This window comes from Elephantulus edwardii, unplaced genomic scaffold, assembly GCF_000299155.1.
Source record: "Elephantulus edwardii isolate Elephantulus edwardi_28Jun2011 unplaced genomic scaffold, EleEdw1.0 scaffold00037, whole genome shotgun sequence".
In the NCBI taxonomy this organism is placed as follows: Eukaryota; Metazoa; Chordata; class Mammalia; order Macroscelidea; family Macroscelididae; genus Elephantulus; species Elephantulus edwardii.
The window spans coordinates 12,602,932-12,628,150 of NW_006399787.1; the positions used below are offsets into that span (position 1 = coordinate 12,602,932).

The 25,219-nt window shown below is 41.2% G+C and overlaps 1 protein-coding gene across 1 annotated transcript in view; it reads left to right on the forward strand.

The window, feature by feature from the left end:
* Positions 1-362: 362 nt before the first annotated feature.
* Positions 363-25,219, forward strand: part of HEATR4 (HEAT repeat containing 4) — a 64,216-nt gene continuing 39,359 nt past the window's right edge. Inside the window, exons 1-6 of the mRNA XM_006884789.1 lie at positions 363-1,366; positions 3,562-3,746; positions 5,547-5,687; positions 12,790-12,990; positions 19,699-19,842; positions 23,319-23,480. Of these exons, the coding sequence (XP_006884851.1) occupies positions 363-1,366; positions 3,562-3,746; positions 5,547-5,687; positions 12,790-12,990; positions 19,699-19,842; positions 23,319-23,480 (1,837 nt within the window). The remainder of the gene's footprint in view (positions 1,367-3,561; positions 3,747-5,546; positions 5,688-12,789; positions 12,991-19,698; positions 19,843-23,318; positions 23,481-25,219) is intronic.

A 25,219-nucleotide genomic window follows, 5' to 3' on the forward strand; every position in this document is an offset into this window, starting at 1 on the left:
GAGCTGGAAGGCTCATGTGGTTGGAGCAGGGTTTATGTGAAAGGACAAGGCCATAAACTGGTCTTATCTGTGGCAAAACTTGAATGTCAGACTAAACTGCCTGAACTTTATGCAAGAGGCCTTTGAACAGAGATAAAACAACTTGGAGGAGAATTTGCTAACATGGGATACTATTAAGAAACAGTCACCTCTCATAAGGAGACAGTTTTCTGAGCTTTGGGGACAGGTGTAAGAATTGGAAGCAAGGGTCTGATGCAAGAGCCAAGGAATCGCTAGAATGTTGCACTATCTCTTTCTTTTGGAAATAAAGTCACATGGATTTCCCCTCATCCATCTTCCACATTAGCCTCTTGAGTATGGGTATGGGGTACTGCTTCCCACTACTCACGGTGCTCTTTCTCTCAAACGTTCTTTTCATTCCCTCAACAGGTGCCCGACCACACGTTCAGGCCCTGCCTCTGGTTCAGCAGCGTTTGCTGGGAAACAACATGGGCAAGACCCCAAAGGAAATGACCCTATTTTCTCGCCAGCCACTGCCCCCCAAACTGGGATGGGGCATGGTGTTCAACTCTATGAAGCCAGGAAGCAAGGACAAGTGTGTGTCAGTGTCTGGTGTGCCTCCAGCCTTTAACTTCAGTCCCAAGTACTGTGGGCACCTCAAGAACCAGTATCTGAAAAATGCCGCCGCAGACCTGAACTTCTCTCAGGAGGTGCTGTGGCAGAGAGGGCTGCCCAGCCTCCCATACAGCCAGTACAACTTTAACCACCTCTATCAAGCAGACAACATCATCCAACCTCCGGGGATTAAGACAGCTCCACCTAAGAAACCTGTTCACTCCAAAGTCTTACATTCCTCAGGTCCTTCAAGAGAGGTTACCTCTGAGGCTGTGGAGGCAGAAAACTCTACCACATGTGCAAAGCAGCTGAAGAAACCAAAGTCAGCAACCATGGCCTGGGAAAAACCTCACACTTATATTCAACGTCCCTGCAGGAAACCAACTCCAGTGGCTCTGCCACTCACTCCAGATCCAGTGGACATTGGAGAGTGGGAAGCCTGGCTTCCACCTGCTAAGAAGGAGGCCAGAGCCTGGGAGACTGTGGTGTTGGAAAAACTGGACAAGCGCACATCGCAGTGGATCATAAACAAGCGTCCTCTCAGGCCCGGGGTGGGCCCCAACAAGTGGCAGAGCTTCCTGCAGCAGCAGTATGACTGGAGTCACATCCGGGATGAGCTCACCTCTGCCAGTGACTTGGCGCTCCTGGAGAAACTGGAGGCAGAAGAGGCAGCTGAGTTAGAGGGGAAAAGTGTCATTCTGCCCCAGCAGGAGAAGGACAAGCCAGAGCTCTTGCTTCCTGCTTACTACAGGTAGACTGGCCAAGGCTCACCTTTGAGCATCCCCTGGATTCCCGTCAAAGACTTCTGGGTGGACTCACACTCCTCCTTTCAGAGTAATCCCACCATTCTCCACCACCAACCTCTGAGAGAGCTCCTTAAAGGAAGGTTTCTCAGTGTTGCTGTTCTTAGTCTTCTGGGCTGGCTAATTCCTTGTTGCAGGGCAGACTTGCACGTTGTAGGATGTGTAGTGTCATCCCCCAGCATCTACCTACTAGATGCCAACATTGCCCATCAGATGCCTCTGGACACTAACAGATATTCTCTTCAGGGGAGGAGGGGAGGTGATGGGAGGAGAGAAAATCTCCCCTGGTTGAGAACCTCCTTGCTTTAAAAGAATATATTCTCCCTCTTCCCCTCTGACTTAGCTACTGTGTTGAATCAGTAACTTTCAGCATTTCCCAGAAATGTATCCATGGTGAGAGCAAGGGAAGTAGAGAAACCTGGTGGCTCTGAGATTTGATCCTGTCTCACTTGAAGTGAGAAGTCAGTGTGTTGTTGATTTAAAAACCAGCCAGCAAAAAAGACCCCCCAAACACCCAAAGGCAGAGCAGAGTTCTCAGAGATTATTTCATTAGCAGTGAGAAGATCAGCACACTAAATACAGGTGGAAATCAATTCATTTATTGTTTTATTGGGCAGATAGTAATTGTTTCTGCTATGTGCTAGGGACCCTGTGATGTACAGTCAATACAACATAAATGAGAATGATATGGACCTATCCTTTAAAAGACCTATCTGCTGGAGAGGGCAGACATTAAATAACCACATGAGGATATATATAAAGTGAGATAATGTAGGGGTTAAGAATCTTTCCCTCAAATGCATGCAACTTCGAATGGTACCAATATTTTAAAAGGGAGTTAGGCTAGGATCATGAGAGTGTGGCCATGTGGTCCAGGGTCGACAGAAGTGTTTCCGTTAGTTCAAAAGGACCAGCTATAGCTATAGATGGGTGCTTCTGACTGCTCCATATTCAAGTGACACTTCGGGAACAAGGCGAAGAGCTAAACACAGGTGATTTTTTTGTTGTTTTTAATATCCATGTGGATGAAAGTCCAAAGGTGTAAGAAGAGTGCAGGGGAGCTAGGGTGGGCAGGGGTGCGAAAATTATGGGATCACAGAGTTTGAAGGTAAAGGAATTAGGATAGATCTAGCAGGGATCTGAAAAGACAGGGTGATAGTGGGTATAGATGGTGATTGATTTTTTAAAATTTATTTTAATGAAAGTTTACAGAGACTTTGAATTTCCAGTCCTTCATCGTTGTACAATTTCCTCCCTGCTCACCCTTGACCCAAGTTTGCTTTTCTCTTTGAAAAGTAAAAAAAAAAATCCTTCCATTGTTATACAATCCGCTCCCCCCAACTCCCACCAGTCCACTCCATTATGTAGCATTCATTCTGGACTCTTGTCATAACAATTATACCTAATCACATTTCCACTTAAACAATTCTCGCTCTCATCTATTTCAATGTAGTATACATTATTTATTCCATCTTTCTCAGTCTTCCCTAAACCCTGATGTCAGTCCCATTTTACAACAGTGGCACTATGCAGTATTTGTCCTTTTGTGACTGAGATATTTCACTCAGCATAATGTCCTCCAGGTTCACCCATTTTGCATAATATTTCATGAGTTCCTTGTTTTTCAATGCTGCAAAGTATTCCATTGTGTGAATATACCAGAGCTTCTCTATCCATTTGTTTGTTGATGAGCATTTGGGTTGTTTCCAACTCTTTGCTATTGTGAACAAAGCAGCAATAAACATGGGTGTGCATATATCTGTTTGGGTGCAAGTTCTGGTGTCTTTAGGGTATATTTCCAGTAGTGAAACTGCTGGGTCAAATGGTATTTCTATTCCCAACTTTTTGAGAAAGTGCCATACTGCCTTCCATAGTGGTTGCACTATTTTACATTGCCAGATGGTCATTGATTTTATAAAACAGTATATGGGAATGATTGTATGAAACACAAAGTACGTGAGTAAAATTCAATGTAAATGAATTTTGTATGCAAACCAATATAACATTTTTGTAAAATGGAAAAAATATAGTCATGTAATGAGCTGAGATTAGAGATGGTAAGGAATTGTGGGTCTGATGTAATTGCTAAGAGAGTTGTGTTTATCCATCTTCTATCTTTTCCCCTTCTTTCATCCCTACCAAGATTGCCTGGTTACTTGCCAGATGTGCAAGCAACTAAAATAGGGCACAGCAACAATAAGACTGCAAAGGTTGGAAACACAAGCAACTGCCAGTCTCAGAACCAGAGCCACATCCAGAAGGCGAAACCCCGACCTGGAGTATATACTTATTCCACAGACAATGCCTTTGAACAGGAGATTTACTTTGGTAAAGAGCTTGGGGCCTGTGGTGGGGGGTGAGTTGGGGGCAGGAAGGTGGAAAGCAGCTGGGGAGTGAGCTCATGGCTTGTCTGTGGAAGCAACCTTGCGTGTGGATGATGTCCTGGATAACCCAGGTTTTCATGGGAAGATCAGTTATTAGCGCAGGGGCAAAGGCAGTTAGTATCTAGGAAGAGCCAACTATTCTCCTCCTTCCTACTTTCTTTATTTTACTAAAAATGATGGAATTGTAAAGTACCAAGAAATGATTCCGGAAACAGCTGATTTCTGTCCATGCTAGCTCTTTTCTGTCCATTCTTCCCTTTTCTGTCATCTGGAGATAGTCCCCCAGAGAGGTGATACGTTGAAGGGAAAAATCATGGGCTTTACAGTCTGATAGGTTTGGGGTTAAATTCTGGTTTAGCCACATGCAATGAGCTTCAGCAAACTAGCCCATGGAATCTCACCTACTTGGCAAGTGACATGTAAACTAAATGAGAAAGCATTTAAAGTGCTTCTTGCCCAATGTTTGCACATAGAACTTACCTGAGTCTGAATATCCCCAGCTGTTTTCCCGGACCCCATCTCATGCTTACTCTAGAACGTTTTTTTTAAGTGTTTAACAAAACGATTCAAAAGACAACTATGAGATATCATCTCACTCCAGAAGGAATAGCAAAATTCAACAGAGCAGCAAACAACAAATGCTGGTGAGGTTGTGGAGAAACTGGAACCCTTATTCATTGTTGGTGGGAGAGTAAAATGGTGCAACCACTGTGAAAGAAAGTATGGCGCTTCCTCAGAAAGTTGGAAATAGAAATACCATTAGACCCAGCAATTCCACTACTGAGAATATACCCTAAAGAAACCAAAACTGTCACCTAAACAGATATATGCACACCCCCATGTTTATTGCTTTGTTCACAATAACAAAGAGTTGGAAACAACCCAAGTGACCATCAACAAACAAATGGATAGGGAAGCTGTGGTATATTCACACAATGGAACATTATGCAGCACTGAAAAACAAAGAACTCATGAAATACTATACAAAATGGGTGACAATGAAGGACATTATGCTGAGTGAAATATCTCAGTCACAAAAAAAACAAATACTGTATAATGCCACTGTTATAAAACAGGACTGACTTGATGGTTGGGGAGAAACTAAGAAAAGAGGAATAAATAATGTACATGGCATTGAAATGGACAAGGGAGAGAACTATATAAAAGGAATATATGATTAAGTATTATTAGTGTGACAAGAGTCCAGAATAAGAACTGCATAGTAAATTGTTCTGTTGGAGGGGGACGACTATATAAAAATGAAAGAACTTTTTTTCTAAAGAAAAAACAAACTGGGAGGAGGGGGCCAGGGAGGAAAATGTGCAACAATGAATGAATGGAAATCCAAGTTCTTTATAAACTTACAATAAAATTGCAATTAAAAATTTTTTTTAAAAAAAATTTAAAAAACAACCAACTATTCAGGCTAAGGTATTCATGACTAGTAAGAGATTAATTGAGTCCTCTTTATTTAAGATCTAGCTTTTCACAGCAGACAAAGCCTATAAATTAAAGAGGGACTGCCTTACTTAGTGTTCTTGGCTCCCAGATAACTATGAGCTTTCCCAATGAGGCATTCAGCCAAGTAGCCTAAATAACAACAATCGACTATGGAAGATACATCTACAAATGGCAATCAGAGGTCCAGGGGACTTTGGACAGGACAGAAGGAATTGAGTCTGAGTTTGGTGATTGGAAACCTAGTAAGGATATGCTGGTAATTCATGCTTTCATCTGTTCACAGACAATGTCCAGTTTATCCGGACAGCTAATACAAAGAGAGATCAAATTCTCCTGGAAAACCTAAATCAGTACAACAAGCAGCTGCAGAAGGTCTTCCCTGAAACCCCAGAGAAGTGGAGTTCCCAGCCAATTCCTGAAGCGCGTAAGCAGGAGGCTGGTAATGGGGACTAATGATGGAAGTGTAGCTATTTCTTTAAGGTCCCTAGGTCATGAGCTAGCACCTAGGGGAGTCCCTTTTTACCAAGAAAGTCATCTTACAAAATTATAAAACACTAACTGTAACTAAGATAGCCTCAGTGGAGGATAGACTCAGTTGGTATTAGATATAACTTGGGCATAACCAAGTGGTTTAGTGCCAATAATTACCAGTGAGAAAGGGCTCAACTCAAATGTTTCCAAAGTGAGTGTGTCAAATCCCTGAACTATATGCTTTTTCTTTGGGCTGGTTCTACCTTGTGACTCCACATTCAAGCCCATACCTGCCTTGGGTCCCAGGTTCTCCCTCTATTATGTTTCCATTAAATAAATACACCATTTGCCATTCTGTAAGAGGGATGGGGAACTGGTCAAGAAATGAACTTATGAAAACAAATGTGCCCGTCCTCCCTGAGACTATGGTTCATTTCTCATGACTCTTCTTTGCACAGTCATCATTCAGCTGGCTCCCCTGGAGTTAACAGTAGCGAACAGAAACTAACAGTAGCAGTGACTTCTTTCTTCACCAGTCCCCCTACCTTTTGTCATTAGTGCTGGCTGACAAGACAAGCCACCAGGGTGGAGAATGGCACCTCTGGGCAACTTCTCCCAAGCTCACACGCCTTCCTCCTTTGTTGAAGACCACTGTGATACAGTGGAGAAAAACATCCAGAAAGCCCTCCAGTCAGGTCTTGACAAGTCACCTTCTGGGGTTTCAGCTGTTTCAACAAAACAGAAGCATTTAATCATTCCTCCAGCAAGGTACTTTGATAATACATTTATGATGTGATGATGTGGATATGCTCTATAAACCAACACTGTAACTCCAGGCATTATTATTAGCATATTATCCTCCTGTACAAGCCAAGTCCATGTTTTCTCCTCTGAGAAGAAAAGGCAAAGCCATAGCAGCAGAAAATAGATTGATGGTTGCCTTGAGCTGGGAGAGCGAGCAGGGTACATGATACCTATTTGCACTGATGAAAACCTTCTGGCCATGGTTGTTCCTGATGGCATCGCCCCTGGGCTATGCCAAGTATGACGACCTCAGCCAAATAGTCGGACGCCAACATCAACTGCAGACTGGCAAGAAGTTTAACAGCTGAAGGACTGGGTGTTTCAGTCTTTGGACTTTCAGGTCTCTATGCATTTCAGAACTGGAAACCCCTAGGACAAGTAATCACAGAAACCATAAAGAAAATGTAAAACTTAGCTTTCCACCCTACCAGAAAGGAGGAAAATGAGTAGATGAGAAGCTAGTCTCGTTTTAGGTGTAAGCCCATCTACTGACAAGGCCAGAACATCCCACGGGAGAATCATGATTTTGAATCAGCAGGGTAAAGGTGGATCTCCTTACTTGGCAACCAAAATAAATAAAGCTAAAGACTTACTGGAATCAAGCACTAGACACTAATTAATGCTCAACTATCACTGAGGAATCAGAAAGATTTTTTTTTAATCTTCATTAACTTTCTACATGGACCACAATAATTTCTTCCCCTGTTAAACAGTGTAGTAATAAAATATCATTAGTCTTGCCTTTCTTTAAAAAAAAACAAACAAACGGAAAATGTTCCACAATCAGATGGTAGCAGAAGTTGTAAATATACTAAAACCCACTGAACTGTGTATTTTAGAAGGATTAATCTTTAAGTAAAGCTGTTCTTTTTTTAAAATAATTTTAATGAACATTTACAGAGAATTTAGATTTCCATTCATTCATTCATTCCTGCACTTCTCTACCCACCCAGCCCTCTCCCCCCACCCCCCAGTTCGCTCCTCTCTTTCAAAATTAAAAGAAAGACTCCCTCCCTGGTACACAATCCCCCCGCACCCCTCCCACTGCCCCAAGTACATTCCACTATGCAACCTTAATTGTGGACTCTTGTGATAACCATAATACCCTATCATACATTGCTTTTAAATTATTCACTCCCTCATCTGTTTCAATGCAGTATACACAATTTACCCAGTTTTTCTCAGTCTTACCCCCACCCTGATATCAGTCCCATTTTACAGCAGTGGCACCATGCAATATTTGTCCTTTTGCGACTGAGATATTTCACTCAGCATAATGTCTTCCAGGCTCACCCATTTTGAATAATATTGAATGAGTTCCTTGTTTTTCAATGCAGCATAGTATTCCATTGTGTGAATATACCACAGCTTCTCTATCCATTCGTTTGTTGATGGGCACCTAGGTTGTTTCCAACTCCTTGCTATTGTGAACAGAGCTGCAATAAACATGGGTGTGCATATAGCTGCTCGGATGTCAGTTATGGTCTCCTTGGGATATATTCCCAGTAGTGGAATTGCTGGGTCAAATGGTATCTCTATTTGCAACTTTTTGAGAAAGCGCCATACCACCTTCGACAGTGGTTGCACCAAGCTATTCTTTTTAAAAGTCTTCTCAGGGACCCACTGCAGTCCTAGAAGCTTTCTCTGTCCATCTTACTCCACAGTTACTTTTCCTCACAGGCACTGGATTCCTGGAATAATGCTGTAGGAGGTTTTGCCTCAAACTTTTTTAAAAAATTTTTTATTATTTTGTGTGCGTGTACCGTCAAATCAGATCTGACTGGTACAGGAGGATATTGCGCCTCCTTCTCCGGCAGAGCATCTGGTGGATTCGAACCGTGTTCCTCTGGGATTGCAGTGCAGCTTCTGGCCACTAGGCCACCAGAGCTCCCCTTGCCTCAAACTTTTAAAAACAGTATTTGAACATGACTTGGAAGAAGCCAGAATAGTAATGTACTTGCACCATCTGATAATCATCATAGAGTTAGGTATGACAGAACCTAAAAAAAAATTGGAAAATTGAAAATTCCTGAGGTTAGACAAAGTAGAAATTCCCTCTTTTTGTTAAAATTTAAAACCTGAATCATTTATTTGAAATGATGAAAATTGTCACGATAAGCAGCACACTTATAATTAATTACACAGCCATTATTGTTGTTGTTAGCTAATGCTGACTTCATAAAGCTGTTTTAATTTGTAAAAACTCAATGAAGAAAACAGAATACTGCTCAGTTGTCCTCACAGTTGTTGCTGTTTGAGCCACTGGTTCAGCCACTGCGTCAATGAATCTTGTTGAATAACTTCCTCTTTTGCTGACACTCGAATTCATCATACATCTCAACATAAAGATAAAAAAAAATCTTCACAAGTGGACCAGTTATGAAAAGTCATGATAAATAGAGAAAAAATGTCAAAGATTTCATTTTACTTAGATTCACAATTGATACTCATGGAAGCAGCAGTCAAGAAATCAAACAACAGGGCGCTCTGGTGGCCTAGTGGCAAGAAGCTGCACTACAATCTGAGAGCTACGCGGTTCAAATCCAACTGATGGTACACACACAAAAAACAATGAAATTTTTAAAAAAATCAAACAACATGTTGCATTTGACAGCCCTGCTTCCACGGATCTCTTTAAAGTATTAATGAGCAAGGATATCACTTGAAGACCTAAGACTCACCTGGCCTAAGTCTTAGTATTTTCAGCTGCTTCATATGCATTTTAAAGTTGGACAATGAATAGGGAAGATTGAAGAAATATTGAAGCCTTTAAATTGTGCTGTTGGTAAGATAGTGAATAGAGCAAATGAACAAATCTAGCTTGGAAACAGTGCAGTGTACCCTGGATGCGAGGACGGTGAGTCTTCACCTCACACACCCTGGGAAGGGGGCCGGAGGGGATAGTTACTAGAAAAGGACACCAGGCTTGGAAAAGGTGAGGGTCAGCAAAAGAGGACTGACACAGTGACAAAGGGTTTAAGCACAGTAGAGATTGAGGATGGCACAAGACTGGGCAAAGTTCCATCATGTTATGTATAATCAACATGACACCATCAACTACTTTACCAAGTACGATGTCCTTCTCCAGAGATAATATGGCCAAAGTAGGTTAGACACAAAGTCTCACTGTCCTCCATTCCTATGGAGTACACGGGCTGTATTTAACAGCCTTAATTACCAACATAATCTTTGTGTAAAACTCTCTTGTGTGCCAGAAGTTCCGTACAGTTCATGATACAAGCACAGGTTGTATAGAAATTTAATGGTACCTTTTGTCCCAAAGGAAATGAAAAGGTGGTTTCTGTGTATAATGCCCTTAGATACCTTTTATGTGAAAGATGCCTAGTTTATGTGTTTCTACCTTCCTACCAGGAGAACAAGGAACCTTGGTGGCATAGTGTGTAACATACTGTGCTGCTAACTGAAAAGTCAGTGGTTCAAGTCTATCAGCTGCTTGAGGGAGAAAGATAGGTGGTTTCCTCCATAAAGATTTATAGCTTTGGAAACTGGAGAGAGGGTCAGTGTGAGTCAGTACTAGTTAGGACTAGTAGAACTCAAAGAACTAAAAGTAAAGTAGATCTATTTATTCCCAGAGAAGTTAAATATTAGAGATTCAAGTCATTTTTACCACCATCCATTTTTCACTTCTTGAGCAGGGGGATTATAGAGGCAAAGAGATTAAGCCTTCCCTGGGAGTCTCGATTTCAACTATACTGAGAAAAGAGATGTGAAGGAATGTCATGTGGCAAAGTGTGTCCTCAACAGGGAGGTGACACATGTGAAGGAATGTCATGTGGCAAAATGTGTCCTCAACAGGGAGGTGCCACATTGCCTGGAGCTGGGTTCCGACGGTGGCTGAAGAGATGTTGGAAGAGATGTCCTATGGCTTCTAGGCTAAACTGCCTTGGAGTCTTGCAGGTGTCTCTATAGAGGAAGTAGGAAATACATGGCCCACCTTTCTCAGAGGAAAGGTTCAGAACAAAGTGGTAAGAGTTGGCTCTTTGGGGGATGGGGAGGGACTGCATAACAATGAAAGAGCTTTTCTTTTCAAGAAGAGTGAATTGGGGGGAGGGGATGGATAGGGAGAAAAGGGCAGCAATGAATGACTGGAAACCCTAAGTCTCTGTAAACTTTCATTAAAAGTCATTAAAAATAAATAAAAGAAAAATTTTTTTAAAAAATTAAAAAAATTTTTTAATTAAAAAAAAAAAAAAGGAGTTGGCTCTTTCCCCTCCTGTGGCCATTACCGTAGCGGCAGCAGCCAAAATGAAGTTCAATCCTTTTGTGACTTCTGACCAGAGCAAAAACCATAAAAGGCATTTCAGTGCACCCTCTCATGTTTGAAGGAAGATGATGTCTTCTCCTCTGTCCAAGGAGCTGAGGCAGAAATACAACGTGTGGTCCATGGCTATCTGAAAGGATGAAGAAGTTCAGGTTGTATGAGGGCACTATAAAAGTCAGCAAATTGGCAAAGTGGTCCAGGTTTACAGGAAGATATATGTCATCAACATTGAACGAGTGCAGCGAGAAAAAGCTAAAGGCACAATGGTCCATGTGGACATTCACCCCAGCAAGGTGGTTATCACTAAACTAACACTGGATAGAGACAGAAAAAAGATCCTTGAGGTAAAGCCAAATCTCGCCAAGTCAGAAAAGAAAAGGCCAAATACAAGGAAGAAACAATTGAGAAGATGCAGGAGTAAAATATTATTATACACAACTTCATTAAAAACTGAAAATTTTTTTAAAAAGCGTTGGGAAGAAGTCTTGGAAGAAACAGAAACAGAAATAGTTGATAACTGCAAATCAGACATAATGTGGCAAAGAATGAATTAGATAAGTTTGGAAATGTTGTTCTTTTTATCTTTGTTTCTTTTCCATGTAGTTTCTTATCTGCGAATGAGAGTTTCTGAATTTGTCACATTCATAGAGAGCATGAAGTCCAGAAAGCATAACTATACCAATTTTTATATGTTATATATAAATATGTTTATATGATATTTGATTTTTTTTTCTGTTCTCAAATTTCTATTGTCATAATTTGAAAAATCTTTTGGAAGCTCTGGTGGCTTAGTGGCAGGAAGCTGAACTGCAATCCCAGAGGCGAGCAGTTCAAATTCACCAGATGCTCTGCTAGAGGAGGAAGGGAACCTCCTCCTGTACCAGTCAGATCTGATTTGACTGCACACACACAAAAATAATAAAAGAAAATAAAAAAAATTAACATTTAGCAGTTTGTAACACCATTCCTCCCTCAAAATGAAGAATATTAGAATGAAAATTTAGTTAATAAATTAGGGATTAATGGTCAACTACACTGTACTATAAATTATATCCCTTACCAGATTTTTATAAGCAAGCCTTATTACACATAAATATTTTATGCCTCTAAAGATTTCCATTGTAACAGCAGTCCAGAAACCAAAAGATGTGTTGCATTGGGAAAATCTGCTGTCTCGGGTCTCACCAAAGTGCTAAAGAGCAAGGCTTTCTTCTTGGAGACTAAAGTGCACCTGATACAATCCACAATCTTTTTCAGTTGCTTCCTATGCATTTGATAGTTGGATATTGAATAAGGATGACAGAAGAACCGATGTCTCGGAATTGTTGAAGATGAGTACTTAATATCACAGGGACTTTAAAGAAGCCAAATAAGTTTGTCTTGGAGGAATTACAGCCGGGAGCTCCTTAGGAGCAAGGATGGTGAAACTTTGTCTCACACACTTTGGGCATGTTGTAAGGAGAAACTAGCCCTGGGAAAGAGACATGACAATGGAGGGTCTGGAAAAAAGAGGAAGGCCCTCAACAAGATTAACACAGAGATTGTAGCAATGGGCTGGGGCATATCAGCCACAATAAGGATGGTACAGGATAGAGCAAAGTTTGCATGTATCATTCATAGGGTCACTAGGAGTCACAATGGACTTGATAGCATCTAACAACAATGAAGATTTATTAAACTTATAAAAAAGTTTGTTCTATATACCAATTTTCCTTTCAAGTCTCCCTCCATCACTATGGCTATATCCTTTTTTATTTTTGTTTTAGCCCCATCACCACTTCTGTAATCAAGCTTTTTCCTAACTCTCTATTGGACTTATATTCAGCTGCTCATATAATCATGGGGGAAACAAGCAAATTCACTCTTAGGGTTTGTTTTCTGCTGGTGTTAAGTCAAGTAGAGGAAAGTGATGCTGGTTGGGAAGGCTTTGTCACTAGGGTGAGATCTCACACTGCCATGATTGACACAGCTTGCAGGCCCGTGAAAGGAGGTGTACGTTGGGCTGCTTTGCCCGTCCCAGTCAAGGATTTGCGGCTGGTGGACGAGAAGGAGGAGTACACTAAAACTAGGAGACACCGGAAGGAGGATAAATTACTGAATACGAATGTGACCTGGGAAGAGATGGTCCTGCAGCAGATGCTGCAGGAATGGACGACTGCCTGGTCTCTGAGTGAGTGAAGGGGCCTCCTGAGGGACTGTACATATTTAAGATATGGTTGGCTCATCAAAACTAGGCTTGTCAAGACTACAAAATGAGGGTTAGGTGAATGTTAGTTGACATATATAGGGTGCTTTTAGCAACAGAGGTTGAACAGGAGGGGGAAATCATATTCCCATTTTATTTTAGTAATTTGTGGAAACACTATGTGAAGTAGGCAGAGACCCTATCTTATTCATCTCTGAAACTTTATGCTGAATAAAGGATGCATTAATGATGCCCAGGAAATGGAAAGCTAGTAATCAAAACAAACCAAGGTAAAGATAATTCCTCTCCAATTCATTTGTGGAGCTGAGATTGTTGTAGTTGCTGTTATGTGCCATTGAGTTGCCTGCAACTCATAGAGATCCTATGTACAACAGATCCTGAGCTAGTCTCACTGACTCTGATACACCTACTTCCATTACCCCAGTTACTGTGTCAATCCATTTCATTGGGGTATTCTTCTCCTCCACTGTCCCTCCACCCTCCCAAGCATGATGCCCTTTTTCAAGGACTGCCCAAAGTATGTGACATGGAGCTTAAAAATCCTAAACTCCAAGGAGAAACTTGATTTTATCCTCTCCAAGATGACCTGTTGGCTCCCTTTCAGTCTATGCAATACTCTTTTCCAGCACCACAACTGAGAGGCAACAATTCTTCTTCTGTCATCCTTAGTCATCATCCAGCTCTCTGATGCATAGCAAGTAATTGAGAAGACCATGGCCTGGATCAGGCTCACCTTAATCTCTAGACTGACATCATTGCTTCTCAGTACTCTGGAGAAGTCTCTGACGCAGATTTTTTTTTTAATTTTTTTTTTAAAGTTTTTATGTGTGTACCGTCAAATTGGATCTGACTGGTACAGGAGGAGATTGTCCCTCTTTTTCCAGCAGAGCATCTGGTGGATTCGAACCACACACCTCTGGTATGGCAGTGCAGCTTCTTGCCACTAGGCCACCAGAGCTCCCTTGACAGCAGATTTTTTTCAGTGCAATTTGTCTATTAATTTTCTGACTGCTGATGCCAAGAGTATTCATTATGGAATTGAGCAAGCTGAAATTGTTAATAACTTCAATCTCTTCTCCATCTGTCATGGTGCTACCAATTGGCCTACTGTTGAGAATCTATCTTCTTGATGTTGAATTTCAATCCATTCTGAAGACTGCAGTCCTTCACTGTCTGCATCAAGTGCTTCAGGTCCTCCTCAGTTTCAACAAGCAAGGCTGTGTCATCTACATAGCACAGATTATTGATGAGTCTTCCTCCAATCCTAATGCCACATTCCTTCTCATAAAGCCCAGACTCCTGAATTATCCCTTCTTCATACAGATTGAAAAGATATGTGGGCAGGATGCATCCCTGACACACGCCTTTCCTGATTTTGAACCATGGAGTGTTTCCTTGCCCTGTTCTGAGGACAGCTTAATGCTCTGAGTATAGATTTTTCATGAGCACAATCAAGTGTTCTGGGATTCCCATTCTCTTCAAGGTTAGCTACAATTTGTTGTGATCTACACAGTAATATGCTTTTACATAGTCAATTGAACACAGATAGATATTCCTCTGGCACTCTCTGCTTTCAGTTGAGATCCATCTGACATTGGCAATAATGTCTCTAGTGCCAGCACCTCTTCTAAACCCAGCCTGGACATCTGGTAGTTCTCTGTCAATGTACTATTTCAGTCACTTTTAGATAATCTTCAGCAGGATTTTGATTGTGTGTGATATTGTTCAATAATTTTCACACTCTGTCACGTCACCTATTTTTGGAATGGGAATAAATATGGATTTTGTCCAGTCAGTTGACCAGGTGATTGTCCTCCAGATTTCTTGGCACAACCTGGTAAGCACACAAGGGAAGCATCTGTTTGTTGAAATATGTCAACTGATACCCCATCAATTCCTGAAGTCTTGTTTTTTGCCAATTCCTTCAGAGCAGTCTGAACTTCCTCCTTTATCACTATTGCCTCTTGATCATATGTTGTTTCTTGAAATTCTTCTGTGTCAGTCAATTCTTTTTGCTACAGTAACTCTGTATACTCTTTCTATCTTCTTTTAATGCATCCTGGATCATTCAGTATTCTGCCCAAAGCATCCTTAAGTATTGCAACTCGAGGTTTGAATTTGTTCTTTAATTCCCTCAGTTTAAGAAATGCCAAGCGAATTTGGCCCTTTTGATGTTCCAACTCTAGTTCTTTGCACATTTCTTTACAATACTTTACTTTGTTTTCTCCAGCTGCCCTTTGAAATCTTCTGTTCAGCTTCTTAACTTCCTGCTTCCTTCCTTTGCTTTGGCTTTTTGGCACTCTAGTGCAATTTTCACAGTTTCTTCTGACATCCATCTTGATCTTTTCTTCCTCCTCTGTTTTTGTAATGACCTTTTGCATTCTTTGTGGATGATATTGTTGATATCCTCCCACAGCTCATCCAGTCTTCGTTCATTAGTGTTCAAGACCTCAAATCTGTTCTGAGATGTTTTTTAAATTCAGGTGTGATAGACTCACAGTTAAATTTTTATTCCTGTGGGTTTAACTTTCTTTAGCTTTAGTTTGAACTTGCATATGAGTAGTTAATGGTCTGTTACACAATCAGTACCTGGTCTAGTTTCACTGCTGATATGGAGCTTCTCCAAAGATTGTTTCCACAGAAGTAATCAATCTGATTTCTGTGTAAACCATCAGATTAAATCCATGTGTATAGTGTGCATTTATGTTTCTTATAAAAGATATTTTCAATGAATAAATCATTGCTTGTATACAATTCTATCATTCTATCCCCAGCCCCATGTCTGTCACCAAGTCCATATATTCTGACTAGTGATCCTTTTTCCCTGTTCCCAGCAGTTGCATTCCAGTCACCCATAATTAATAATAATAATAAAATCTTAGTTGCATGTTTTATCAATTTCTGGCTGCAAAAGTTGGTAGAAATCTATTTCCTCCTGGTTGTTGTTGTATATATTTGAATGATGGTATTTTGAATAGTAGTGGTATTCACCAGATTTCCTTGTATAAGATATTATCCTGTCACTCACAACATTGTATTTCAAGATACATCTAGTTGTACTGTAATCCCAGAGGAACACAGTAGAATCCACCAGACGCTCTGCTGAAGGAGGAGGAGCAAATCTACTCCTATACCAGTCAGATCTGATTTGACAGTACACACACACACCCACACACACCCACACACACCCACACACACACACACATAATAAAATACAATTTAAAAAAGATGGATCTGGAAACGACCTTTTTAATATGGAAACAATCCCATTTTTCTTCACCTTTCATCTCCAGCATAGTAGTCGGATGATTGATTATCTGATTGAAAACGTCCCATGCCAATCCATCTCATTTTACCAATGCCTATTATGACAATATTTATTCATTCCATTTCTTTCTTAACAATGTCCAGTTTTCCTAAATTCATGTTCTCACATTCCAATCACTAGTGTCTGTTTAACTGTTCCTACTCTGTTGTGTTTCTATATATGAGGGCTCAGCATCAGGTGCCATATCTGCTGCTTTGCTCTAAGTGTGCTCTATTGTACATTGGTTTTCGAAGGCCTATTATTTCAGAAGTGGATGGCCAACCCTTCTTCCTAGTTTTTCTTAATTTGGGTGCTTAATTTTAGAACAATATCTGACAGACAAACATTTTACAGAAAGGAGCACATGGAAGATACCTCCCCCTCACAGAAGTAACTTAGTGGGTTCCATGTCAGTCCCTCCCCCTACCCCTTGCATGTGTGTCTTGTTCCTTCCCTTTCCCTATTCCATCAGCATCCCCTTGCATTCCTGCCTACCCTGTCCAGCACCTCCCTTCCCCCAGTCAACCCTTGATATGATGGCTCAGGCTTCAAGTCACTTCTGTGATGCCTTGCACCTCATGCTGCTGCTTGTCTCTCATACTGCTATCTGTCTCAAGTTTAAGAAGATCAGAGAGCTGGACAATGACTAAGGATGACAGAAGAATAATCGATGCCTTCAAATTATGGTGCTGGAGAAGTGTCTTGAACATATCATGGACTGCCAAGAAAACAAATAGGTCTATCTTCAAGAAGTTGAAACCAAGTTTCTCCACGGAGGCTAGGATTTTGAATCTCCATCTCACATATTTTGGGCACATAGCCAGGAGAGCCTGGTCTTGTAGAAGGACATCATGCTTGTAAAGGTGGAGGGACAGCACAGGAGAGGAAGACCCACGATGAGATGGATTGATATAGTAACTGAGGCAATGGGGGTTGGTGTGTCAGAATTAGTGAGACAGGCTCAGAAAAAGGCAGGGCTCAGAAGGGCTGTACATAAGGCCACTATGGGTCGCAGGCGACTCGACAGCACATAACAACAAGAAGTCCAAATGGAGCTGGGATTATCACAGATCTATTCTGAGTTCTGATAGAAGAATTACAAAGCTGACCCTTTGGAGCAAAGTAGGGTTCCTGTAACATTTATTGAAACTATAACATTTGAAAACAACCACCTGGAAAATTGACTGGAAGAGATCCATATGTATTCCCATTCCAAAAAAAGGTAACAGAGAGTGGAAATTAAAGCACAATATCATTGATATCACATGCAAGCAAGATCCTGCTGAAAATTATCCAAAAACAACTGGAACAGTTAACAACAACAGTGAACAGCCAGATGTGCAGGCTGGATTTAGAAGAGGCTGTGGCACTAGGGATATTATAGCCAATGTTAGATGGATCTTAGCTGAAAACAAAGAGTAACAGAGGTATGTCTCCCCATGTTTCATTGACTATTTCAAAGGCATTTGACTGTGTGAATCACAATAAACTGTGGCTAACTCTGAGAAGAATGGGAATTACAAAACACTTGATCATGCTTATGCAAAACCTATACTTAGACCAGAAGGCAGTGATGAGAACAGAGCAAGGAAACACTGCATGGTTCAAAATCAGGAAAGGTGTATGCTAGGGATGCATCCTATCTCCATACCTTTTCAATCTATATGTGGAACAACAGCTCATTTGGGAGGCTGGGCTCTAAGAGGAGGAAGGATAGGAGGAAGAGTCATCAACAACCTGCCACATGCAGATGATACAACCTTGCTTGCTGAAACTGAGGAGCACCTGAGGCATTTGCTGCATAAAGTCAAGGACTTCAGTCTTCAATATAAATTGAAGCTCTACATCAAGAAAACAAAGATTCTCAACACTAGGACTATTGGGAGCATCATGATAGATGGTGAAGAGATTGAGACTGTTAATAGCTTCAGCTTGCTTGGATCCACAATCAACACTCTCAGTACCAGCAATCAGGAAATCAAAAGATGAATTGGAATTGGAAAATCTGCTGTCCAGGACCTCGTACTGATGAGCAATGATGTCAGTCTGACTTAGTCAGAGATTAAAGTGTGCTTGATCCAGGCCATGGTCTTCTCAATTAACTGCTATGAATCAAGAGAGCTGGACGACTAAGAATGACAAAAGAAGAATGCATGCCTTTGAGTTGTGGTGCTGGAGAAGCATATTCAATATACCATGGATTCCTAAGAGGAAAATTAGGTCCATCCTGGAGGGGATGAAACCAGGCTGCTCCTTGGAGGCAAAGATTTTGAAGCTCTTTCTGATATATTTTAGGTATGTTGCCAGGAAGGACTAGTTATCAGAGAGGGATATCATACTTGGAAGGGTGGAGGGACAGTGCAAGAAAGGAAGATCTTGGATAAGATGGATTGATTCAGTGCCTGGAGAAATAGATTTAGGTCTATTGGAGACGATGAGATTGGCTCAAGAGAGAGCAAGGTTCAGAGCTGTTGTACATAGGTTTGCTATGAGTCGCAGATGACTTTACGGCACATAACAACAACAATACAACATATGAAGACTTAGGAATTAATGACTTTCAAAGAAGAGAGACTCATGCAGGAAGAAAAGGTAGTGACCCACTAAATAAAATGGATCAGATCAATGTAAAAAAGTTGAAAACAAGATTCTGAGCAACAGCTACTGTAGTAGGGAGTTAAGAAGATGGTAGAAACATTGAAATAAACGTTTGAAACCTGCAAAGAAAGTAGTTAGAAACTAAAATGAGCATGACCTTGAAAACCAGATAGAAGAGTCCTCAAAGGCAAGGAAATCTAATGATAATTACAGTAATTAACCTTTTTAAATTTTTTTTTAGTAATTAACATTTTTTGAGTCTTCATTATCTGTCAGACAAATTGCTAAACACTCTGTCTGGTTAACACATTTAGTCCTCAGAATAACTTAATATAGTAGTTTCCAATATTATTCTCATTTTACAAATGAGAAATTTCAGGTTCAGAGAGGTTAAATAATTTACCCAAGAGCACACAGCTAAGGACTATGATTCCAAAACCAACTACCTTTGAAAACAAATTATACATAACCACTATGTCTTATTGTCCCTTTTATTTTCCAGAAGCAACAATCAAGAATTTAAACAAAGAGACAGAATATAAAAGTGGGGCCAGGTAATGGGGTGAATAATTTGAGAACTTGGAGAGTCCATGCATCATCAGAGAAATAACTCCCCTAAGGATCCCATCTGTAGGGTTCTTTACTTTTCTGGGATAACATTTTATTTGAATTGTCCTGGACGAAATGCAACTTCTTGTCACCTGCCTATGGCAGAATATCTAATTCTAACCATCTAGTTCTCTTCCATTTCCTTCACTGCGGCACAGTCATTGAGTGGCACCATGAGACAGTGGAGGGACTGCAACGGAACTTGGCAAGTATGCAAGATAATGTTCGGATCCACGCCATCATCACATGTGCCACAGCAGCTCTGGAATGGCCCCACATTGTCACCAGGCAGGAAGACTCAGGTGAGACCTAGGCTCTTTAAAAACAACTCATATATCCATGTTGGTGGTGGCATTATGTGCCATCGAGTCGACTATGACTCACAGTGACCCTATGCACAACCAGCTCTGAACTTTGCCCTGCCCTGAGCCAACCTCACCGTCTCTCACACACTATTGTCACTGTGTCAGTTCTTCTCATCATTGAACATTTGAATTGGTGGGAACTTTATAGCATATCTTAAATCATTTTATAAATGTAGACATCAAGACCCAGAGACTGATCTTAATTTACACATCTTATCAGCAAGAGGAGTCCCTGTGTGCTAATAAAAAAGTTCCTGGTTTGGGAGCTCTGGTGGCCTAGTGGCAAGAAGCTGCACTGCAATCCCAGAGGAACACGGTTCGAATCCACCAGATGCTCTGCCGGAGAAGGAGGCGCAATATCCTCCTGTACCAATCGATCTGATTTGACGGTACACGCACACAAAATAATAAAAAATAATTAAAAAAAAAAAGTTCCTGGTTCAAGTCTACCCAAAGAAAGATGTCTCAGAAAAAAATGCCTGAAGATTTACTTCCCAACAAAAAAAAATCTGGCATTGAAAACCCTACTATAAAAAGAGCAAGGGTCATGTGGGGAATGCCATATCTGACCTTTATCAACTTCACAGAGGGCAACTATCCCTGCCCATAGCACCAATAACACAAAACCAATACCCATGAATTCAGACTCCCATACCCCTATACTTTTTACTACTCATCTCAACACCAATATTACTTACTACTTTGTTGTTGTACTGTAGAGTTGGAACCAACCCATAGCTGACCCTCCAGGAGGTTTTCAGAGGCAGTTAATCACACAGAAAGAGACTGTCCATCTCTCTCCTGATTATTACGTTGATGGGTCCAAAATACAATGTGATAGCTCACAGACCACATAGAACCATACTGGGAAGTCACAAGGTTACAATTCAAATTAATAATAGAATACAGTCAAGACAGCTCCCAAAATGTGCACGAAGGCACCTCAGCCTCAGATATCAAGGTGTTCCCAAGTTCTCAGTCCTGCCAATATTGGCTTTCCTTCTCCAATTATCAACAAAGTTTTCATTTCTACCAGTATTGGCTCTCCACCCAATTGTCCAACAAAGTTCTCAGTCTTGCCACTATTGGTCCCCACCACCACCCCAAAGTCATATCTCACATCAGTTCATCAGTTCAGCCATCACTGCTGCTGCTGTCCCAAAGTATGTCCTACATTTTACTGGGTTGAGAGAGGTCTCTCTTCTCCGGCGGGAGGAAGAATTCTCTCTTCTACTGGGGGAAGATACTCTATCCTGCAGCTGTTGTTGTTCTTGTTAGGTGCCATTGAGTATGACCCACAGTGACCCTATGAACAACAGATCTGTGCCATCCCTCACACTTTCTGACACATTAGAGCCCATTGCAGCAGTCACCATTCAATTCACCTTTTCCTTTCTCTGCTTTGCTGACCCTCTACCTTTCTGAGCATCATGTCCTTCTCCAAAAAACAGCCCCCTAGCAATACGCCTGAAGTATATGAGGCAAAGACTCATCATTTTTATCTCCAAAGAGCACTCTGGCAGCATTCACTTCAAGACATATTTATTTATTCTGTTGGAAGTTCATGGGATGTTCAGTACTTTTCTCCAACCCCACAGCTCAAAGGCATCAATTCTTCTACTGTCACCATTATTTATTGTCTAGCTCTTAGATGCATAGCAAGTTGCACTTTGCAGCTAGAGTGCTTCAATTTATTAGTGAGACTAGCCAATCTTCTTGTTGATTGTTGAGATTAGCCAATCCCCTTGTAGAATGGTAGATAGCCAATCCCCTGATAGATAAGCAAACATGCCTCATTCACATAGTCTTACACCTCAACATAGTCAGTCATCCACACTAGAAAAGCCACATTGAGAAACAAACTCTATACCTACAGAGCACAGGTCTACTTTTATGCACATACCAATGAGGTTGGGTTGACCTAATGGCGACTAGTTTGGCTTTGTTTGTTTTTGCTAGTAATAGAGGTGATATGTTGATAATGAATGTTGTTGTTATGTACCATCGAATTAGAACCAACCCATAGCTGACCTTCTAGTGGTTTTTCAGAGGTGGTAAACCACAAGAGAATATTGGCCATTTTTCTCCTATAGAACAGTTGATGGATTAGAACTGAGTGCCTTAGATGAAGAATAGAGATGATTAAAATCTCTGACTTCTAGTCCAATGCCTGTGGTATACCTCATGGGCTTTGTTTGCTGAGTGTCTTGCAGAAAAGTTTTTCTTTTCCTGCTTTGAGAGAAGCCGTAATAGTAAGAAAATACATTTAAAAAAAGTCTTTTCTTCCAAATCCATTTTAACTCTTCTCTTGACAGCACATCTCAAACTTACTATGAGTTCAAATCTAAGCTCATCACTGTCACTGGTCTTAGTTTCTTAGTCAGGTCCTTGGAAGTCATTGTGGACAACTACTTCATCTTCCTCTGCAGAAGAAAGAGGTGCTTCTGTTAAGCTTATCCCAAAATTCACATACACACACAAAAAAAGCCAAAGCCACAGAATCAAATTGATGCCAGTGTATAATGAGACTAGACGAAAGAGTGGAACTTCAAAAGTTTTCCAAGACTTTCCATTTTTATAGAAGCAAATTGCCCCATCTCTTTCTCTCCGGAGAAGGTGGTAGATTTCAGTGGCTATTTTGATTGGCAGTTGAATTCTTTAACCACTGTGCCCTTACAGCTGACTTCCGTAGAATGCTGTTGTTAGGCACCATCAAGTCAAGTATGACTCTTAGTAACCCTGTGACCCACAGATTTGAGCCTTTTCCTAACTTGTACCACCCTCATTTTTTATATGCTTGAGCCCATTGTTAAAATCACTGTGCCAATCCATCTTGTTTAGGGTCTTCCTCTCTTTTGCTGACACTCCCCTTTACCCAGCATGATTCCCCACGGCCCCAAGGCCTGATCCCTCTTGACAACGTGCCCAAAGTATGTCAGATGATGTCTCACCATCCCCTAAAGAACATCAGCCTTGAAAACCCTATGGGGCAGTTTTACCTTGTTGTATAGAACTTTTTCTGAGCCCTATAAATTTTTTTCCATTGCAATGACTTAGCTAATTCTAATTACATTAAGAGGGAACTGTGGTGGCTTAGTGGTAAGAAGTTATGCTGCCAACCCAACGGTACATGATTTGAATCCACCAGGTGCCCCATAGGAAAAAGATGGATAATTTCCTTCTATGTGATTTACTGCCTCTGAAAACTTGCTGGAGGGTCAGTTTGAGTCAATACCAACTCCATGGTACATAACAACTTAAATTAAGTTGCAGTAGCACCACAACAGAGACTGAAGTTGGCCACCAAGTGCCACCAGAAAGGAAGCTGTGTTGGACAGAAAAGTAAAAGAAAAAAAAAGTTAAAGTACCTTTAACTGGTGCTCTTCTGATTGTAGAACTGAAGACTGTGGAAGGGACGCCTATTCCAGATCTACCTGAGGTTTTACAGCCCGCCCTGGAGGCTGCTCTCTGTGATAAGAATGCCAATGTGCAGATGGCAGCAGCACTATGCCAATATGCCATACAGTCACATAACCCGCTTGCCCGGGACATCATGCAGACCGTCCTTTTGAAGGGTAAGTAGCTCCTTGTTATTTCTCACCTGGGAATAAAGAGAAGATATCTCACCATCAGCTTTTCCCAGTTGTTGACTTCCATTATTCACCACTGTGTATACCCTCTGGTAGCACTCAGAAAGTAGTTCTTCCCAGGTACTTTACAAAAAGAGGCACAGTGCCACCAAGTGGCACATGAGCTTTGGCATCAAGGATGACATAGCTAAGCTTTTCATAGATGCATCTGACTAGACACCATGGCCCCTTGCTATAAACCTCTTGATTCTCGAATGTTGTTGTTATTGTTGTTGTTAGGTCCTGTCCAGTTGACTGTGACTCATAGCAACTCAATGAACAACAGAGTTTAACTTCCCTATCCTGTGCCATCTTTGCGATCTGTCATGCTCAATTCCATTGTGGTAGTTACTACATCAAACCACTTCCTTGAGGGTCTTCCTCTCTTTCACTGATGTCCGTGTCCAAGGACTGTTGTTGTTGTGTGCTGTGGAGTCAGAACCAACTCATAGCTGACCCTCCAGTGGTTTTCAAAGGCAGCAAATCCAATGGGAAGGAAATTTCCCTTCCTTCTCTGAAGGGCTAGTTCCTCCTAAAAATAGCCCCAAAGAAAGTGAGACAGAGTTTTACCATCCTTGCCTCTAAGGGGCACCTTGAGTATATTTCCTCCAAGACAGGCTTATTTGTTCTTTTGGCAGCCCTGTGATATTCACTACTCTTCTTCAATGTTGTTGTTGTTGTTGTTAGATGCCATCGAGTCATAGACGACTCATAGCCACCCTATGAATGAAAGGCCTGAGCACTGTTTGTAGTTTCTGGAGGCAAATTTCGGAAGTGGATGCCACTCCTGCATCCAAGCTTGTTTTAATCAGGGCACTCCATCAAACACTGTCCACCATGGGTAACCATTATCACATTTGGCACATCAGTGTCACAGTGTTTAGCGTCACAGCAACCACGAGTTACCTCTGTACAGCAATGCACAGACCAGTGATATACTACCTAGAAGAATGTTTGACAAAAAACAATTTGAACCAGGCCTGAGGGCTGCAGATTAAAATCACTCACCTTGGGCTTGATAGCAAAACTTTCTGTCTACAAGGCTAACGTAGCTCTATGTTTTCATTGTTATTGTTGTTAGGTGTCGTTGAGTTGTAGACGACTCTTAGTGACCCTATGAATGAAAGGCCTGAGCACTGTTCATAGAGTTACCGGAGGCAAGCCATTTTGGAAGTGGATGACACTCCTGCTTCCAAGCTTGTTTTAATCGGGAAGCCCCACCAAACACTGTCCACCATTTTTTTCTTCAATCTTCCTTCCTTACTGACCAAGATAGGAAACAAGTGAAGATACCATAGCTTGGATCAGACTCACCGTAGTCAACAAAACCTACCACCAGTTTTAAGTATACAATTTTGTGACATTTATTGCACTCTTTAAATTGCACCACCATTCTCAAACTCCTTTTGAAAACGGTTCCCCACTCACATAATGGCATGGCTAAAGTTCCCATCTCATTTTTCAAGTTGTTATTGTCAGTTTGACTCCACAGACAGTTCAGAAAGGGGGGGGGGGCAGTATAATTCTCAAAGCTGACAATTTTTAAGAAGCTGGGCTCTATGAGGAGAATTGTGGCATCAGGATCGGTGGAAGATCTATTAACAATCTGCGTTATGCAGATGACACAACCCTGCTTGCTGAAACTGAGGAGGACCTCATGCACTTGCTGCGAAGGGTCAAGGACT